Here is a 16,393-nt window from a genome sequence, read left to right as displayed (position 1 = left end):
GGTAAAGGGTAAAGTTCTTTTAGGGGAAAGGGAGGAATGGGGAGGAACACTGAGTCACAGGATCAGAAGTTCAATGTCACAGGGGTTTGAGGCAAACTTGGCTGATAGGAATTCTAAAAATAAAAAACAAACAGTAAATACAAACGACAGGGCAAGCTGGGCAGTGCTGGCCCATGCTATTAATCCCAGCACTGGGGAGGCAGAGGCAGGTGGATCTGAGTTCGAGGCCAAGCCTGGTCTACAGAGCAAGTTCCAGGACAGTCAGGGTTACACAGAGAAACCCTGTCTCAAAACTAACAAACAAAACCAGAAAACAAAACAAACCCCCCAAACAAAACAAACAACCCAAAAACCAAGGCAAACCTAATAAGACAAGGAAGTGAGACAAGCTTGTAATATTAGTACTGGGGGTGGGGTGGGGTACCAAAAGACTGGAGAGAAGTCTCAGTCAGTGGTTAAGAGTATGCTCTACTGTCTTTTCAGAAGACCTGAGTTTAATTCCTGACATCCACACTGCATGGCTGGCTTAACGCCAGGTGTAGCTCCAGCTCCCGGAGGATTCGATGTACTCTTATGGAGACTCCACTGGCACCCACACTCAAATTAAAACATTTAAAATAAGAATTCAAGGTCATTCTGAGCCACATATCAAATTCAAGGTCATTTTGGGTCACATAAGCCTCTGTCTCAAAAAAAAAAATTAACAAGCGAAAACCCCCCTAATCGGGGATGGAGAAATGGCTCAGCAGTTAAGAGCATTGACTGTTCTTCTGGGCAACCCAGGTTTGATCCCCAGCACCCACATGGCTGCTGGCGATGGGGTCTGCAACTCTAGCTCCAGGGGAACTGATGCCCTCTTCTGGTCTCTGCGGGTACAATATACAAATATGATGCATAGAAAAACATGCAGGCAAAATACCCAGACACATAAAATAAAACAAACGACAACAAAAACTAAGCAACTGGGACATGTAGCATACATCCTTAATGGAGGTCAGCCTGGCGTACATGTGAAGCTCCAGGCTTCCTGCCAATGCTAAATAGTGAGACCCTGTTTTAAAAAAAGAAAAGAAGAATTAAATGAGAGACAGACAGGCAGACAGAGGAGAAAGAGGGAGAAAGTTCAAGACTACCCTCAGTACAAAAGTTCTCCCATACATATAACCTTCCCATAAGACTTTTTTTTTTTTCTTTTGTTTTTTGAGACATGGTTTCTCTGTGTAACAAGTCCTGGCTGTCCTGGAACTCTGTTGATTTGCAGACCAGGCATGCGCCACCACAGCCCGGCTTAATATGACCTTTTAATGGGATTCCGGTGGATGTAGTCTCAAAGTAGTCCGGTTATACTGGTGGACTTCAGCTCCAAACCTATAATCCTATGAAAGATGGCACGGAATTCTTGTCATTGTTTCTAGCTTTGCCGTCTGTGAGATGCAGTGCCTCTTCTGCATATTTCCTTTCAATGACCAGTCACTCAGGGGATGAGGTCATCCTGGTACTATTGATCTTGCTCACTGGGGCAGTATCCACACACAGAAACTAAATAAAGGGACATAAAACCAAGGTGCAAAAAAAAAAAGTAGCCTGGCTGCCAATTTTAGAGAAATTTTAGAAGCATCTAATTTGCAGTGTGGCAGGAATCCCAGTTTATAGCTGAAGTGGATCTGTCGCTCTGTGGTCAAGCACGCCTGGGCATGTCTGGTGACCTGCTGAGGCAAGACAAACTGGCTAATACAGGGTGGAGGCTGCTTCCTAGACTAGAACTCATTTTGCTTAATCGAGAAACGAGAGAAGTTGTGTAAGGAAGACTTAGTCACTCGATGGAGAGTCATACGTGTAGCTTGGGGTAGCTGTGACTCAAATCTGTGGCAAGTGTAGGCCCATGAGAACCTATCTGGGTCTCTAAAGGAAGCAGAACTCAAAGGCATAAAGCCCTGTTTCACAGGAAGCCTGGACCACAGGTGCAGTGGTCCACCCCAGGTTTCCCCTAACAGTGCTGCTCACCACAGTGATACCAGTTTCTTCAGAGTTCACCCTGGCTTTGCCCGTTTGGTTTGTCTTTCAATTGGCGCCTAGAACAGCAGTCAGGTGTGGGAAGGCAATGGGATGGAGTGTTAGGATACTTTCCAGACCCTCCACCCCGAGGGCTCCAGTGTCTTAACTTAGTGAGGGGCAGGAGAATCAGTGTGATTCAAGCCAGCGATACCAACTGGACCCATTTGTTCTGTGCTTGGTGTGTCTGAATACAGTGCCTAATCCAATAATATTATGAAGTGGTGCACTATTGGGCAACTGATAATTTTGCATGTTAGAAATTTGGGCTCTTGGGGGTCGAAGAGATGGCTCAGCAGCTAAGAGTACTAGCTGTTCTTACAGAGGACCTAGGTTCGATTCTCAGCCCTCCACAACTGTCTATATAACTCCAGTTCCAGGGGATGTAAGGCCTTCATACCAATGCATATAAAATACAGTAAGTTACTAAAAAAGAAATTTGGGGTCACAAGGAAAGAGACCATCATTGCAACCGAAGGGACTTGATCAGATAAGCACGTTGTGGTCGCTAGGCTGGACACACACAAGAAGTGCTTTTGGTTTTTCTTCTAACTCAGGTGGTGACTGTGTCTTTCCCCACTGGCTGGGAGCCGACCTCGCCATCTTATTCAATTGACTACAGTTGTAGCTCAGGAAACTGAGAAAGGCAGTCACTACTCCAAGGACAAAAGGATCTCTGCTCCAGGCCATCAAATTCCTAGTGCTGGTTTGATCGGTTGAGAAGGATGAAAATATTTGCATTACAGTTCTTAGAAGGTAGGAGAGACAAAAAAGATTTGATTTTCCTCTGTCAGTCAGCCACAGCGAGTCCTGATCTCCAGCATGCCACAGAGCAACTGGCACACACACTGAGTAATGCATTTCAGTCCAATTCTGGAAATTCTCGGTGTACAGTCCAGGATGGTAACACATTCCTGACTTATCTGGATGAAGGACTTTGAAGGCTAGCGCTTAAGGTTAGCACCTTGCATTATAGAAGCATTTATACATGATAGTTGTCTCCTATTATTATTTGATTTTTTTGCTTTCCCTTGAGGCAACATTTTTGTTTTGAGAGAGAGAGAGAGAGAGAGAGAGAGAGAGAGAGAGAGAGAGAGAGAGAGAGAGAGAGAGAGGGTTTCTCTGTGTAGCATTGGCTATCCTGGAGGTGACTCAGTAGACCAGGCTGGCCTCAAACTCACAGAGATCTGCCTGTCTCTGCCTCCTGAGTGCTGGGATTAAAGGCCTGTGCCACCACAGCCTGGCTGAGGTAACATTTTTTGAGTATGTGTCCTTCTCCTGGCGGAACACTTCTGGCATTACCACATTACATACAATAGCATCCAGAGGTTAGAGCTGCGGCCATAGTACTGAGGTATTTGTGGTGATAAAGGCGTTTACCTTGTGGCCCACACTAGCTGGTCTCAAAATTGCAGTATTCCTCCTGCCTCACTCTTGAGTGCCGCTTCTCGTTTTTTGTTTTTGTTTTTTTTTAATTAGCACAGTGAATTCTAGAAAAGCGAAAGTGCTCTACCTGGGAGCTCTCCCGGGGGTGTGGGAGGAGCTAAGACTGAGACCAAACGCTGTCTTTGAGAAGGCATCCCTACTCCAGAGCATCAGGAGATGTGCCCTGGAGTCAGGGTGTGATCAGTACCAGCCTTCCTCATAATCTCCAGATCTTTACTTTTACAAAACAAAGGCCTCACTTCTCCTAACAAGGCCCCACTTCTCCTAACCTAAAGTTTTAGGAAAGGGCAGTGCCTCCCTTAAAGCCCTTCGGCACTAAGGAAAGGGACTCTCGCCCTTGAGTGGTAATCTTTTCCTTCCAGGCTTTCTTTCTTTCTTTCTTTCTTTCTTTCTTTCTTTCTTTCTTTCTTTCTTTCTTTCTTTCTTTCTTTCTTTCTTTCCTTCCTTCCTTCACCACACCCTCCCTTCCTCCTTTTTGAGCCAGGGTTTCATTGCGTATCACCGGCCAGCCCAGAACTCACTACGTAGACCAGGCTGGCCACCAGGTCTCAGAGACCCTCCTGCCTCTCCCACCCTGGCGGGCGGCCACTCCTGGGCCCCACCCACGTGACTGGCGGCCGCGGTGGCCGGGAGAGGGCGTCGGGCCTTGTGGAGTGGAGTTACAGACAGTTGCGAGCCGCCCTGCGGGCGCTGGGAACCGGGAGCCGGGTCTTCTGGAAGAGCGAGCGCCCGGGGCTCCCAACGGCTGAGCCATCGCCCCTGGGCCCCCGAGAAGTCTCAGCCTCACCCCAAGCACTTTTTCAAACCCGAACTTAAAAACTCCGGGGCCCCTGAGCCGAAGAAAAACTCTGGCTGCCCACTTGGTGGGAGCCGCCCTGCCCGGCACAGGTAAGAAGGGCCGGTGAGAGGGAAGCCCGCGGCGGCCCGCTGTGGACGCGGGCTCGATCCCTCAAAAACCAGGAGGAAAAGGAAAGCAAAGCCCATTTATTTTACTCTCTGCCCCTTTCCGAGGGCCGACCTCCGGAGCGGGGCTCCAGCGCTCAGCAGGCCGGACACTTGCTCCGCGCGCCGCTGGCTCCCTCCGTCCCGCAGGACCCCCAGACCCCGGGAGCGCATGGCTCTCTCTGGGGGAGCGCAGAGCCGGGAAAACCACCCCCGCCGGCCCGTGACTCGGGCTCGTCCCGCCGCCACCGGGCCGGGGGAAGGCGTGGGAAGAAGGCCGGGGCTGCCAAGGCTCGCAGGCAGGCAGGCAGGGAGGGGGCGTGGCCGCGGGCCCGCCGCGCAGGCGCGCTGCCGCCTCCGCGTGAGTGCGCGCGTTGCGGCGCGTGTCCCCGCGCGCGCGCCGAGCGCGCGAGCAGTTCGGGGCGTGCGTGCGAAACCGAGCGAGCGAGCCGGCGGCGAGCCGGGCGGGCGGGAGGCGCGCGAGAGGAGGAGGCGGAGGCGGAGGAGGGAGGAGGAGGGAGGCAGCAGCAGGCGCCGCCATGGCCGCGGCGCTCACCGACATGGCCGACCTGGAGGAGCTGTCCCGCCTCAGCCCGCTGCCCCCCGGCAGCCCCGGGCCCGCGGCGCGCGGCCGGGCCGAGCCGCCCGAGGACGAGGAGGAGGAGGAGGACGACGACGACGAGGCGGAGGCGGAGGCGGTGGCCGCGCTGCTGCTCAACGGCGGGGCGCGGGCGGCGGCGCGGCGGCGGCGGCGGTGGCGGTGGCGGCGGCGCGGGGGGCGGCGAGGCGGAGACCATGTCGGAGCCGAGCCCCGAGAGCGCCAGCCAGGCGGGCGGGGACGAGGACGACGACGAGGAGGAGGACGAGGAGGACGAGGAGGAGGAGGACGAGGAGGAGGAGGAGGAGGAGGAGGACGAGGGCAGCAGCAGCAGCGGCGGCGCCGAGGAGGAGAGCAGCGCCGAGAGCCTGGTGGGCAGCAGCAGCGGCGGCGGCTGCAGCGGCGACGAGACGCGCTCGCTGAGCCCGGGCGCGGCGAGCAGCAGCAGCGGCGATGGGGACGGGAAGGAGGGCCTGGAGCAGCCCAAGGGACCGCGGGGCGGCCCCGGAGGCCCGGGCAGCAGCAGCGGCAGCAGCAGCGGCGGGAGCAGCAGCGGCAGCGGCGGGAGCAGCAGCGGCGGCGGGGATCGGCGGCGGCGGGGGAGTAGCAGCAGTAGCGTGGTGTCGAGCGGCGGCGACGAGGGCTACGGCACCGGGGGAGGCGGGAGCAGCGCGACCTCCGGGGGCCGGCGGGGCAGCCTGGAGATGTCGTCCGACGGGGAGCCGCTGAGCCGCATGGACTCGGAGGACAGGTCAGTGCACCCGCCCGCCCGCCTGCCCGTCCGCCGCCGAGGGGACGCTCGGGGGACTCCGCGGCGTGTGCGTCCATCCCGCCCAGGGGGGCCGACCCCTCCTCCCCGCCCAGGGGGCCCCCCGGGGACTTCCCCGCCTTGCACCCCGCAGAGGCGGCTCCCTCGCCCGATCCCCCCCCCCGTCCCTCCTCCCGGAGCCCGGGCGCTGCTCGCAGCGACCCCCTCGCCCCGTGCAGACGCCCCGGCTCCGCCGAGGGGTGCAAGGGGACTTTTCTCGCCGCGATCCTCCTTCCCGTCCCTTGCCCCTCCTTCCCGACCCCGCCCGCCCGCTCGCTCGCTCGCTCGCTTGCTCGCCTGCTCACCCAGGGGACGTCTTGGTCGCGATCTTCCCTGCCCCCCCCCCACTCCTGGACCCCAGACCCGGAATACTTTCCGTCCGAGATCTCCCGCCCCCCTGCATTCTCGTCCCCTCCCCTGGCGGCCGCCGCGCCCCTCTCTCGCCACTGAGCGGCTTCCAACTCCTCACCATCCCCCTCAACTCTCCCTTCCCCACCCTCCTTCCCTCGCCGCGGCTCGCCTTTCGGACCGAAGGACGACTCTATCCCGGAGACAGCCCCCCCAAAGTGGCCCAGACGCCCCAGCCGAGCTCCAGAGGCCCTTGATGTACACCTCGGTACACAAGGTTAGCTTCGGGCACCGGTGTTCGGGGACACTTGTCAGAACTGTGACTGACAAGTGTTTTCCAATATGGCTGGTCTCCTGGATCGCTCAGAAGTAACTTGTGCAGGGAGGAGACCCCCCTCTCCTCCCCCCCAGCCCCGGCTTTTCGCTGCTTTTTTAAAAAAGACTGTTGGTTTGTTTTGTGTCATCACTGCTCCCCAAATCCCTTATGTGTGTCAGTGGTGTCGTCTCTGAGGGGATTTGAAGGTTGGTCATCAAATCTGGGCAAAAGTTTAAGACACAGAAAGACCATTGTGGAAAGGAACGGTGTGAGCTGATGTCCTTTGCAGTAACTTTCCCGAGTCGGAAAGAATTGGAGTCACAAGATGCAGCCACGAAGGTTTGAGACAATTAGGATGTGGCTTTTAAAACGGTGCACTATAGAGCGATCCTTCGATGTGGGAGTCACGTCCCCCTCGTCACGGATGGGGGAGGTGTGTGGAGGAATTCGCTCTTTTCTACCTTTTTTTTTTTTTTTTTTTTAGATAGAGCATTGAAGAAATGTAGTACGTAGAATGCTTCGATCGCTGCTTTAAGTTTTGATTGCCTTGTAGAATTTCATAATCGAAGTTGTATATTTTGAATGTATCTTTAAGGAACTACCATGTTCCTTATGTTCCTAAACTACCTTAGCATTTACCTTTGGCCATCTGCTAGTGTTTTGATGAGGAAGTTGTAAGCCAGTAGTGATTTCTCTCCTTGGGTTGTGTTTTTTGGGGGTGGTTGTCTGGCTAATAACATTAACCCGGTTGCCGTTACTTGAGAATCCAATTTTTCCCACCTACCTTAGCCTCTGAATACTGGGTTCACACCGACCAGCGTGCCCAGACTTTGCTTTGATTTTAAGTTTAGGCATTCTGACGTCTTCAGGAATTCTGGCTGCTAACTAACAAAGATGGACATGTTACAGTTAATGATACCAGAATATTCTGAAAAACTTCCAAGAATTCTTTTTGATACTTTGAAACCTAGACAAGTAAATATTGTTGGTCCCCCCCAGCATGCTTTACAACAGGGTTTGACTCTGTAGCCCAGGCTAGTCTGCAATTCACAGAAATCCTCAGCCTCCCAAGGGCATGAGTTGCCTTAGATATAGCTCTTGAAATGGATCTTGAATGGGTGTAAAACAGACTGCTCCTTAGAAAAATGTAGAAAAATCTTGCTGAACTGGGGGGATATAGTTGGAGATAGTATCTTTAAAAACAAAAAGTTAAAAGTTCATGTGGGGCAGCCTATTTTGGGGGTTGCTCTCTGCTACAGGAAGCTGCTATTCAGTGAAGTTGTCTGCCCTTGAGAAACACTCAGGGCAGTGTATGTCTCGTTGATCTACAAGCTCTTCTGTTTGCTTAGTGCACACATGTGCACATTCATGTTTGCCATGCCCCCATTTCATCCGCACAGTTATGATGTGTGAGAGGGGTTATGTTAACTTCCATTTAGTAGGGAAGCAAATTGAGTGTCTCACTGAAAACTGGAGATGCAGCTGCATGTGAAACAAGGTTCGAAACTCCTGTTTCTCCCTCACAAGAGTTGGAATAATTGACTTAATTTTTAAAGAAGGCTTTATTTTGGTTTATAGTTCTGGGGGGGGTGGTACAACCCACCATGGCAGTATGCAGGGTCTCTGTGTATGTAGCACTGGCTGTTTGCAGCTCTCTATGTAGATCAGGCAGGCCTCACACTGAGAGACCCTCTCCTGCCTCTTTCCACTGGACAACACTTGGCTGAGAGAAAGCCTGGATTGGGTCTCACCTGCAGCTAGACCTTTGAGATGTTGTAGGGAGCTGTCCACTCCATGGTTTGTGGGAGCGGCAAAGTGTGCCTGGAGGGGCTCACAGCTCTGGCCTGACTGAACAAGTGCTGTGTGTCTTACAAGGCTCTCTGCCCCCTCCTCCATTCCTTCCTTTCAGGAGACAGTGGATTTCTGGTTAAGAAAGGAGTTCAGTAATTTGGTATTGAATGTCCAATTTTGATAAAACTCACTGAAGAGTAACCTTGATATCAAAAGTCCAGATAAGGTTAAAGCAATAATTAAGCATGCTTCCCTCTTTAATTTTTTAAACCATTTATGTATTGGTGTGTGTGCATGCATGTATACCATGGTGCACCTGTGGGAATCAAACTCAGGTCACCTGCTTTTGCAGCAGCAAATGCATTTATGTTCTGAGCCACCTCATTGGCCCAGTTTTACTTTCATAATGAATGCTTTAAGCATTGGCATCTGAAAAAATGCTACTGTGATCATTTCAGGGCGGTGGTTTTATCACCTGGGAAATTGGATTGCAGCTTTGATGGGTTTGAAATGCCTCCTGTTGGCTTTGAGTTTGTTTCAGAGTTGGTTCAAGCTTGGAAAAGGTCCAGTTTTTTTGGCAGAGCCTGACTCAGGTTTAGACTGGCCTGGTGCTTCACCCTTAGTCTCCTGAATGTGGGGATTACAGGTGAGCTGTCCTGTCGCCTAGCATCCAAACTTCTGGATTTCCCCTTTGGAGTGCACCAATCTGTGGATTCTTAGTTGATTTCATGGAAGGGAGTTGTAAATTTTGTGATGGAAACATATAATAGCTTAAAAGTCCTTTTAAAAGAGTGAGACATTTCTGTGCCAGCAACCCCTACCACACCTAGCTCATCAAACGTGATTAATCAAAAGTGAAAAATGTTAGATTTTGTGCTTTGCCTGTCACGCTTGTTATGGTTGAAGTTGCAGTGGAGAATTTGATAGTAGTGCGGTGGACCATAAATGCCATTTCAGCATGGACCACTTATGCAGTTTGGCAGGAGTTTAGCTCAGGAGTTAGCTCAGCCTCAACACTTCCATAGGGCAATTTGTATGACACCAGTGTGGACTGGATGGTTTTAACTAGATTGGTCTGGGAAAGACATAAGGGGAAGCCACAGAACTCTTTGAGCCAGATAGTTTGTGTATGGTGTATTGTCTGCGATTATGTCTGTACCCTGTGTGTGCTCGGTGCCATTGGAAGCCCTGGGATTGGAGTTAATAGATGATTCTGACCTACCATGTGGTTTTCGGAATTCAGCCCAGATCCTAGGATCCTAGGAGTAGTTAGTGATCTGCAGCTTCTCTTAGACTCTTCTGTTTCTATTTTAGTCTCTGATACATTTAAATTGCTTGTTCACTTATGAGTGAAAGAACTCTACTGTTCTCTTGGGATGTTCGGTGCACCCCTGTAATCTCAGGCAGGAAGATCATCTGGCAGGTATGAGGCTGACTTAGCCTATGAGTCCCAGGCCAGACAAGACTTATATCCAGATCCTGTCTCACTCCAGCCCTGTCCCCCAAACCACAACCAAATGCAAACATCATAACACAGTTGCTGCTTTTCTGGCAACTTTGGGGTGGCCTGGAACCCATGTTGAGTCACCTGCCTTAGCCTCTCTTGTGCTGGAATAACAGACATAAGCCACCACTTCTTAAATTTTTTTTCCACTACATTTATTTGTTTGTTTAGTGTGTGTGTGCGCGCGCGCGTGTGTTCTGGTATTGGAATCAGAGGACAGCTTATGGGAGTTGGGTTTTTTCTTCCTTCATGTTGGTACTTGGAATTGAACTTATTGTGAGGATCTCCTGAAGTTAAAGCCAGTTGTAAAACACCATGTCAGTGATGGGAATCGAACCTGGATGTCCTCACTGTTGAGCCATCGCCCCAGTCCCCTGCCTACCCTCCTTTTTTTTAAAATATTTTTAAAGATTTTATTTATGTATTTATTATGTATACAACATTCTGCTTCCATGTATATCTGCACACCAGAAGAGGGCACCAGATCGCATTCCGGATGGTTGTGAGCCACCATGTGGTTGCTGGGAATTGAACTCAGGTCCTCTGAGCCATCTCTCCAGCCCCTTATTTTATTTTTTTAAAGGTAAGGCCTCATCTAGTCCAAGCTCACTTGGAACTCACTTTGTAGATCAGGCTGGCCTCAAACAAATTGGGTGCTAGGATGGGATTATAGGCATGGTATCCTACACCTGGTGGCAGGGTTTAAAAAGTGAGTGTTTTAAACTTTTTTTTGTGCGTTTATTTGTGTGGGGAGAGCACATGAGAACTTGTAGGAGTCAGTTCTCTAACTTTCATGTGGGTTTGGGGGATTTAACTCAGGCTTTGGCAACAAAGGCCTTTACCCACTGAGTCATCTCACAGGCCTGGCAGGATCCCACTCCCCCACCCCCCACTTTTCAAGATAGGATTTGTCTAGCCCTGGAACTAGCTTGGCCTCAAACTCACAAGATCCACCTCAGATTTTGGGTGTTTTGAGACAGGGTTTCTCCGTGGTTTTGGAGGTTGTCCTAGAACTAGGTCTTGTAGACCAGGGTGGTCTCCAACTCACAGAGAGCCTCCTGAGTGCTGGGATTAAAGGCGTGCGCCGCCCTGCCAGTGCTGCCGCCACCATCACCACCACCACCACCACCACCACCCCCTGGCTAACATTTTTTTTAAATGTCTATTTTGAATTAATTTTTTTCCTGGAAGTTATAAAAATATTTTGTTTTTGTTGTTGTGTGTTTGTATCTGTGTTGGGTCTGTGCGTGCAGGTGCCTGAGAGGCCAGGGACATCAGATCCCTTGGAGTTGATTGTGAAGCAACAGTGTAAAAGCTCACCTTTTATTGTATGATTTTATTAAAGTTAGTTGCTACCACTGTGGGTCTGGTCATGAGGTGATGGCTTCTGTCCCCATCTAGATGGTAACTGTGGCTGGAGTAGTGCTGGAGGGCTGTGCGCTGGAGACAGACTCGGTGTGAGTGTGGAGTGAGAGTGGCATAGAAGAAAGCGACTTGCTTGTTCTCCTCAGACTGCCTTTCGTCATTGTTGCATAAAGTCCCTTTTGACCAATTAGTGAAGGCTGCTGGGTCTCGGGGAGAAAAACCCTTTGTCTTTCTCTAGAGAAGTCATTGTGGGGATAGACAGTAATTTTTTTTTTAAATTTTGATTAGAAAAACCCATTTTGGCTGTTTGGTTTGCTGTGATAATGGGTTGTAATACTATTATTAACTATAGTGATCCTGTAGTTAATGGTTTTTAGTGTGCCTCTAATTTTTTATGATCACCTCAGTGTGACACAGCCATATATTTTACTTACCTTAAGCTGTCTCTCCAATCCCTCATCCTGATTTTTTAATAATTTATTTTTTGAAACCGGGCGTTGGTGGCGCACGCCTTTAGTCCTAGCACTCGGGAGGCAGTGGCAGGTGGATCTCTGAATTTGAGGCCAGCCTGGTCTACAGAGCGAGATCCAGGACAGCCTCCAAAGCTACACAGAGAAACCCTGTCTCGAAAAACAAAACAAAACAAAAAACAAAAAAAGAAAGAAAGAAACAGGTCTCATTATGTAGCTGTGGCTGGTTTGGAACTCACAGGGAACTCCTGTCTCCCAAGGTGCTGATATTAAAAGGCTGCACCACCATGTTTAGCTAAAGCAATCCTTCTAGTAAGCTGCAGAATTATAGGTGGAAAGAGAACTACCTGTTACAAGCATGGTGTTTTCCTTGTTAACATTTAAATTCAGTATGGTCTTAAGGTTATCTACAATTTGCTAAATAGGTTGCTTCTTATTGCTAAAGTTGAAGGTTTTTCTAGACATGGCTCATCTTTTTGTAACCTCAAAGCTATCCTGGGTTACATAGCAAGACTGTGAGTCAAAAATAACCCAACACATACAACAAAAAAATGTAAGGTTATATTGTTCACTATGATCCTATTAAATTCACTTAGACCTATAATTTTTCCCTCCATTTTAAGCAAATTTCATTCCATAAGCATGGCCATTGGATGTTTGTTTTTCATTCTGTTATTTCCCCTGTCCCATTTTGAGATACAGGGTCTCATTGTGTGGTCAGACTAGCCTGGAATAGACTGTTGATGAGGCTACTTGTCCCCAACTGAGATTCCCTCAGATAACTTGAGGTTGTATCCAGTAGACAACAGAAACTAACTACCCTTGAACTCTGTATAATCTTCCTGCCTCCCTCTGAAGCGTGCAGGGTTTCCAGGTGTGAGCCATGCACCTGGCATTTTGAGGCCGACCATTTCGTGCTAGGTCAGAGCTGCTGGTGAGCCTCCTCTACCGCCTGAGGGTTACAGACATGTCACACCAGGTGGCCCATGGTCTGTCCTGAAAAATGGGAATTTTGGAATACTTGTGTTACAGGCTATGAATGTACTATGCATGAATGAGAGCTCAGATTCTGTCCTAGCTTCCTACATCCACTAGGAGTTTGTAATAATTAGGAATTGAAGGGGTCCTAAAGATTGTAGTTTTCATTAATGGGGGGTCTGATCTGTTAAGAGATTAGGGGAGTTCTTACTGGAAGCCTCCAATCAGAACCTTCATTTTATGAAGGGTTTGGAGTTTGCATTCTCTAAATTCATGGTACCCTAATCCTTTGCTGTCACGCTAAGAGCTCAGTGGTTTCCAGCCCTCTAATATAGAAGTGCTGTTATCACAGTAGTAGACATTTTGATGTCTGTTGTTGAGAAAATAGAATTTAAAAACAACTTACAGGGTACAGTGCTGCAGTTAGAATCAATTCTGGTGTTCTCTACTGCCCAGCAGGGCAATTATTGTAAATAACAGAATAGCTGGGAGAGTTTTGGGTATACTACAAAGGATGATAAATTTTCAAGGTTATGGGATGTTCATTAGCCTGTTTTGCTCATCATCCATCCATTGTATAGTTATTGAAACATTGCTTTACTCCATAAGTATGTACAGTTATGTATCAATCAAAATTTTTAAAAATTATGACTTTCCAGTAGAGGTTAAAATTGCTTTCCTCAAATGAAAGCTTATATGGAACCCCAACACATAAAAGTTAAAATGCTATTGGATTATAATTGATTGGGGAGGCAGGTCTTGGAAACTGTTGTTTGTTAGGTTCTAAAGGACTTCATGTGCATGTGTAAAAACACGCATGCCAAGGCATGGGTGTGGAGTCTGCTCTCTCCCTCATGGTAGGTCTTGCATGCTCACCAAGGGCCTCCTGTGCTCACCAAGGGCCTCCTCACTGAGCTGCGTCCCTCAGCTCTGTCATTGTTATTTTGTTTGTATTTGAGACAGTCTCAGATTGCAACCTGTTGAGATTTTCCCAATCTCCCAAATTGAGATTTAGCCTCAAATGAACACACGGATGCTATATTAGTTATGAAATTGTTGGCTGACTAGGGCTTCTTATTGGCTAGCTCTGTCTTAACCCATTTTTATTAATCTAAGCTTTTTTTTTTTCCCCCGAGACATAGTTTCTCTGTGCAGCTTTGGAGCCTATCCTGGAACTTACTGTGTAGACCAGGCTGGCCTCGAACTCACAGAGATCCGTCTGCCTCTGCCTCCCCCGAGTGCTGGGATTAAAGGCCTGCGCCACCAACATCTGGCTAATCTAAGTATTTCAACGGGTCTTATCTTACTGGAAAAGAGTCCGGACCTCTAACTCTTTTGGCGGCTCACATAGCAACTGTTTTGGCTGGCCCTCTCTGCCTACCTTTCCCAGAATTGTCTCCTAGTCCTGCCTGTCTTCCTGCCTCATTGGCCGAATAGTGTTTTATTTATTAACCAGTAAGAGAAACATATGCAGGAGGACAACCCCATCAGTAACCCAGGTTGGCCATGAACTCCTGGTGATCCTCTCCTCTCCATGCCCAATTCTGAATTGAGTGCTCCTTTTTAATTTGTAGCTGAGGGTGAACTTGTATTTCATACCTTTCTGCCTTCACCTACCAAGTATTGGGTCTGGGATTATAGGCATACCGCCACGCCTGGTGTATGTGGTGCTAGAGATTGAACCCAGGAGTTCTGTGCATGCTAGGTAAGCCATCTGAGTGATGCCTCCAGCTCTTTTGGGGGGGGTGGGGGAGCGCTCCTGGAACTCACTTTGTAGACCAGGCTGGCCTCGAACTCACAGAGATCTGCCTACCTCTGCCTTGAGTGCTGAGATTAAGGCATGTGCTACCACCATTCTGCTCCCTTTCTTTTTCTTAAAAAATTGTTACATTTTATTTTGTGCATGCACGTGTGTGTGTGTGTGTGTGTGTGTGTGTGTGTGTGTGTGTGTGTGTGCGTGCGCGCGCGCGCGCGCGCACATGTGTGCATGTATGTGCATTTACATATGTACTAGCATGCTTGTGAGTGTGGGCATGGATGTGGGAATGTGGAGGGAGGTGAGAGGGACCGCTTGCTAGAGTTGGTTCTCTCCTTCCACTATGTGGGTCCTGGGATTGAACTCAGATCATCAGGTTTGCTGGCAAAAAGGGCTTCCATAACCCATTTTGAGTTTTTTCATAATAAAAATGTGAGGAGCCAGGTGTGATAGTGTAACTGTAATCCTAGCACTTAGACAAAGGGCATGAGTTCAAGGCCTGGGCCAGTAAGACTGTCTCAGAAAAAAGAAAAACCCTAACCAGCCACCACCACCCACAAACTGAAACATACATCTTGAAAGCTGTGACTAGGCTGGTGTGGTAGTGCATACCTGTAATTCTGAGGCCCAAGAGCTTGTGCTACCTCATAAGATCTCACAAAGTAAAATCGGTTGATGGACATTTCAGTCTTTTTGTTTGGGCAGTGTGGCAAGAGTGTCTCAGTTGGGAGTTGGGTGGTATCAAGATGGCTCAGCAGATGAAAGTGCCCTCTACCAAACATGATGATCTGAGTTGGTAGGAGCTGGGATCTACATGGTGGAAAGACAGAAACAACCCTTGCTAGTTGTGTCTCCCCCAAATAAATAAATGTATTTTTTAATCAGTAACTTAATTTTATTATCTACCATTTAGAGATCTGAAAACTCAAAAAGTCCCTTAAAAAGCCATAGAATATCTGGGAATTTTGGGCATGAAACTCAGCCTCAAACAACAAAAACAAACAGACAAACAAACAAAACACGCTTTAGGCACAAAATGAGTGAGTGGTAAAAAAGAAATCTCTATCCACAGAGGCAAAAGCCAGTCTCAACACCAGGGAGACTAAGACAGGATAGGCTCTGAGTTACAGGACAGGCTGGCTTGGTTGCAGAGTGAGACCTTGTATCAGAAAACAAAAATAAAATTCATTCATCCATTCATTCATTCATTTTCTGAAGGCTGGATTTCTCTGTAGTCCTGGCTGTCCTGGAACTTTCTCTGTAGACCAGGCTGGCCTGGAACTCAGATATCCACCTGCCTCTACCTCCCAAATGCTGGGATTAATGTCGTGTGCCACTGCCACTTCACCAAAGATCAGAATTTAAAAAGGGACTGAAAAGATGGCTTAGCAGTTAAGAACATTGGTTCAATTGGGTTCAATTCTCAGCACCCACATGGTGACTCTACCACCTGTAACTCCAGTTCCAGGGGATCCAGTGCCCTCCTGTAGTGTCCTTCCATCCAAGTGGTGCACAGACAGGCAAAACAAAACACACTTAATCCCAGCTCTTGGGAGGCAGAGACGGGTATGGGGCCAGCCTGGTCTGCATGAACATCCAGGACTATATAGAAAGACCCTGTCTCAAAAAGCCAAAAATGTAAAAAGTAAAGGACATGCTCATGGTAGGCATTGCTAGTTACCCAGCACGAGTGGGGTGATGGCCAGAGGGTCACCAAGAGTTTAATTTTAAGGTCATGTTGTACTACATATTGATCTGATAGCTAAACTGGTCTACAGTCAGTGCGGACAGGCGGAAATCACTGAGCTAACCTGGTCTACAGTCAGTGCGGACAGGCAGCCATCACTGAGCTAACCTGGTCTACAGTCAGTGCGGGCAAGCAGAGATCCCTGAGCTAACCTGGTCTACAGTCAGTGCGGACAGGCAGCCGTCACTGAGCTAACCTGGTCTACAGTCAGTGCGGGCAGGCAGAGATCCCTGACTGGGTCCCTAGGATGTAGCCCTGCAGGTGTAGAGGAT

At 49.1% G+C, this 16,393-nt stretch overlaps 1 protein-coding gene across 1 annotated transcript in view; it reads left to right on the top strand.

The window, feature by feature from the left end:
• The first annotated feature begins 4,961 nt into the window (after positions 1-4,961).
• Aebp2 (AE binding protein 2) overlaps positions 4,962-16,393 on the top strand; it is a 43,365-nt gene continuing 31,933 nt past the window's right edge. Inside the window, 2 exon segments of the mRNA XM_027429960.2 lie at positions 4,962-5,180; positions 5,182-5,789. Of these exon segments, the coding sequence (XP_027285761.2) occupies positions 4,980-5,180; positions 5,182-5,789 (809 nt within the window). The 5' untranslated portion in view covers positions 4,962-4,979.

The sequence above is a fragment of the Cricetulus griseus genome, chromosome 8 (genome assembly GCF_003668045.3).
Source record: "Cricetulus griseus strain 17A/GY chromosome 8, alternate assembly CriGri-PICRH-1.0, whole genome shotgun sequence".
Classification (NCBI taxonomy): Eukaryota; Metazoa; Chordata; class Mammalia; order Rodentia; family Cricetidae; genus Cricetulus; species Cricetulus griseus.
The sequence above is the reverse complement of the archived record's forward strand: the minus strand, read 5'-3'. Positions and strand labels throughout refer to the sequence as shown.